Source organism: Orycteropus afer, unplaced genomic scaffold (assembly GCF_000298275.1).
Source record: "Orycteropus afer afer isolate SDZICR_OR568_19922 unplaced genomic scaffold, OryAfe1.0 scaffold00538, whole genome shotgun sequence".
Classification (NCBI taxonomy): Eukaryota; Metazoa; Chordata; class Mammalia; order Tubulidentata; family Orycteropodidae; genus Orycteropus; species Orycteropus afer.
Window position 1 is genome coordinate 1508947 of NW_006922125.1, and position 3774 is coordinate 1512720.

The 3774-nt window shown below is 35.4% G+C and overlaps 1 protein-coding gene across 1 annotated transcript in view; it reads left to right on the plus strand.

Annotated features, from left to right (window-relative positions):
- Window positions 1-1392, plus strand: part of ZNF280C (zinc finger protein 280C) — a 66956-nt gene extending 65564 nt beyond the window's left edge. The window contains exons 16-17 of the mRNA XM_007955758.2: window positions 1112-1230; window positions 1352-1392. Of these exons, the coding sequence (XP_007953949.2) occupies window positions 1112-1230; window positions 1352-1392 (160 nt within the window). The remainder of the gene's footprint in view (window positions 1-1111; window positions 1231-1351) is intronic.
- The last annotated feature ends 2382 nt before the right edge of the window (window positions 1393-3774 follow it).

A 3774-nucleotide genomic window follows, 5' to 3' on the forward strand; every position in this document is an offset into this window, starting at 1 on the left:
CTGCCCTTCAGGTCTGGAATTGAACCTACACCTGTGGCTTCCAGCCAAACAAAAGACAGGCATATGAGTTGAACATCTACCTGAGGTAGATACACTCCTTGGAGAGAGCAATCATGGGAGAAAGAAGGGCTGTTTATGTACAGGGAGAGAGTTCAGTGGTCAGGAGTGCATGGAGAGATGGACACAGGGAAGAGGTAACTATAGGGAGGAAGTGGGAGGGGAGCTGTTGCATTGTAGTCAATGTCATGAGACAGTGTATGTGAACTGCTGTATGGAAAGTGAATTTGCTCTGTAAACTTTCACCCAAATCACAATTTAAAATAAAATAAAGCACAAGAATCTCTAAGGTAAAAAAAAAGAGGAAGAAAAGAGTCAGAGTTCAGAGCCGCATAACAGACACCAGTCAGGAAGTTGATTTTCGGGGGGTGAGGAGTGAGTTATTCCTGATTTTAGTTTTATGAAGGTCGTTTTTGTTGTGCAGTGTGACATCTAGGTATAAATACACAGCAGGCTATTAGACCACAGGGGAGAATTTAGTGTAAGATGTGCTACTTTTTATTCCTGTGGGGCATATTTATGCTGTTAATAAACTGGTTACGGTAATCACATTATATGATCTATTATTAAAGCCTTCATATTTCTAATTTTATCCTTACTTTAATAAAACACTAGATTGTAGGTTCCATTAGAGCACAAACTGTACCTTGTTTTGTTCACTGTCATATCCACAATACCTAGTAATACAGTGTATGTAAAGCAGGTTCTCAGTAAATGTATCTGGACTGAATGAATGTTGTATCTTTGTCTTGGAGATGGGCAAAAGGCACAGAAAGACTGACTTACATAAGCTAATGGAGCCCAGTATAAGAAGGAGCAGTTTATAGGCACTAATAGTTTCTATAAATAAACAGCTTAATTTGGACATGGAGATGGTATTTTAGACAGAATCATGTCAGTTACATCAGGTTTATGTAACAAATAGGGAAGTGATAGTCAGGACACATTCAAAGGAAATTGAGTTAGTACATAGAAAAGTAATTATTGAACTTGTCCCTAGATTATAATTTTATAAAGGATCAAAACCTTTTCTTACTGCTTTCTTTTTTCATAGGGGCATTACTCTAGTGTGCCTTAAATGTGACTTCCTTGTTGATTCTTCTGGCTTAGATCTTATGGCTAAACACTTAAGTCAACGTAAAACTCATACTTGTCAAGTTATAAAAGAGAGTGGTAAGTATTACTTTGGATTTTTTATATTCTGATATTTTTAATCAGCTACAATATGAATTCTTTGGTAGTCTTACTCATCATGTATGGTGTTTTAAATGTAAAACTTTTCTTCTCATTTCAGTTTCTGAAAATACCTCAACTTCTGAACCCACTTCTAAGTAAGTTTAATTTTCATTCAGTGCATTTTGCTTTGATGAGTTTTAGCACTGTCACATTTTTTTAATGTATCATTAATATAAATGAAAAATATTAAAGTAACTATCACCCAAATCACAATAGAAATTTTTTTAAATTATTTTGTTTCTGTTTTCAGAGCTGCTTATTGAAATTGATTCCTGTTCTATGGAGCTTGTGTAACCTGGTGCAAGACAAGTTGGAATCTCCTAAGTTCAAAGTTCTGAAGTATTTTCTTACATGAAAACAGTTAGACGGCCAAGTTCGTGACACTAGCTCTCATTATTCAGCTCTCTTCATCTTTCAGAGGGCACTAGATTGTTATTCTACCTTATCTTTGTGTCAGGTTAACATATCTTAACATAGGTGTTTTTTTCCTCCAGTTGGCCTTCTCCAAAAAATATTGTTGCTATGGCCTTTTCTTACTTTGCTTAAAGTAACTTGTGTTTTTCTTTGCTATACTTGCTTCCAAATACTACATTCCAAATGATACGGCCGTTCATCTTTTTATATCTGTTTTCTTTGTTTATCTTTTATAAAAGTCTTACATCTTTAGGTCAGATAGCTGTCTTTTTTCCCATTCCTTGTCTGTCATTGTTCTATTTTTCTGTATTTTTCAGATGCAGAAGCAACATAGAAATTTCAAAAAATATCCAGGGTACTCCTGGACAGTGTCCGCCTTCCATGGACACAGCTAATGCCTGTTTTCTCTTTCCAAGGAATGTGAATAATTTGACTGTGAGACCTCCTCTAGTTTGTGGCCTCAAGAAATCATACCTTGGGGAGAGTCTCTTTGTATACAACTGGCCTCCCATAAGGCTGGTGCTGATTTGGCCAGAGTTGACGTCAAAGCCCACCAAACTGAGCACATCTTCCCACTGTGGGCTTTGCCTCTTAATCTTAAACTATGGGTCGATTCTGACCAAGAAAAGTCCATCAAATCAATGCTCAACATCCGAGTTGAAGTTTAGTCAGTCTGGCTGCTGTACTTTAATCTTCATCTACCATGCATGCAGTCCAAGGAATACTATAGTTCTGATTGTGTAGAGACCAATGTTACTTTCATGTTCTTAGAACAAGTTTTTAAACTTACAGTTCCAAAGTTACAGTTATTTGTATTGTCATTGGAAGTTTTATCCAGTATTAATCCTAGGAGTTAAGGAGCCCTGGTGGCACAGTGCTTAAACATTCAGCTGCTAACTGAAAGGTGGGCAGTTAGAACCCATGCAGCTCTGTGGGAGAAAGACGTGATAAAAATTACAGACTTGGAAACCCTAAGTGGCAGTTCTCCTCTGCCCTATAGGGTCACTGTGAATCAGGATTGCCTCGATGGCAGTCGGTTGAGTTGGGTAACCCTAGGAATTAATCAGCAATGCTAATATTCAGATCTTTCTTTTTTAATTTGTTTTTGGTAACTTGGTTTTATATTTTTTCTAAAGTTTTTGATGTCCATTTTGTACGTCTGCTTTTATACTGTTGTTTTTAAAATTTTTGTGCCATGCTTGTTTTGTTTTATTTTGTTAAGAACTCCAAGATTCCTTAGAGTCCTACAGATTTTATGTAGCTGACTTGTAGGTTGCCCTCATTCGGAATTAACTTGACAGCACACAACAGCAACAGCACCACCTATTGGTAGCTTCTTAATTTGGCCATTGCTCAAACCAGTAGAACTGCGATTAGTAGCATTATCTGAAAGCTTCTGAGTTCAAAGATACAGTAAATTGGCAAAAGCTCTTCTTACAGACCTTAAAACAAGTTTAAAAGTTACATTTCTGTACATCTAATACATAATATCTTCTTAGCCATTAAAGTTCTTTTCGATAAAGATAATATATTCAAAAAATATTGGGACCAAAAATAAACTTGTTTCTTGCCCATATATATATATATAGATATATATATATATAGATGTATATTTTTTTTAATTTGGTGTTTGTTTATTTTGGTTACACTGAATATAGATTTGCTGAACAGTTTTGATGTTATTACTTATTTTTTTAATAAAACTTGAATTGTTTAAGTGCCTTGGTAATTATTTTCTGATAAATAATTTCCTATAAAAGCTATAGACTTTATCATATAAATAGGAGCATTACTTTGCTTGCTTCATGGAAGCCTGATTATTTGGCCCACAGACTGAGAGCTTTATCTCCTTAGAGCATCTTCCACTTTTTCCTCTAGCACAATTAAAACCTTACTTATATATGTTTTACTGATTTTTTGAATTTTAAAGACTAGTGACATTCCATTTGTGATCTTAACAACCATGAAGATGGCAGGCTCTGAAATTGTTAATGACTCAATCATAATTCAGTTTTACCTTAAAATCGGAGCTCCTTTTGTGTGTGTGTGTGTGTGTGTGTGTGTGTG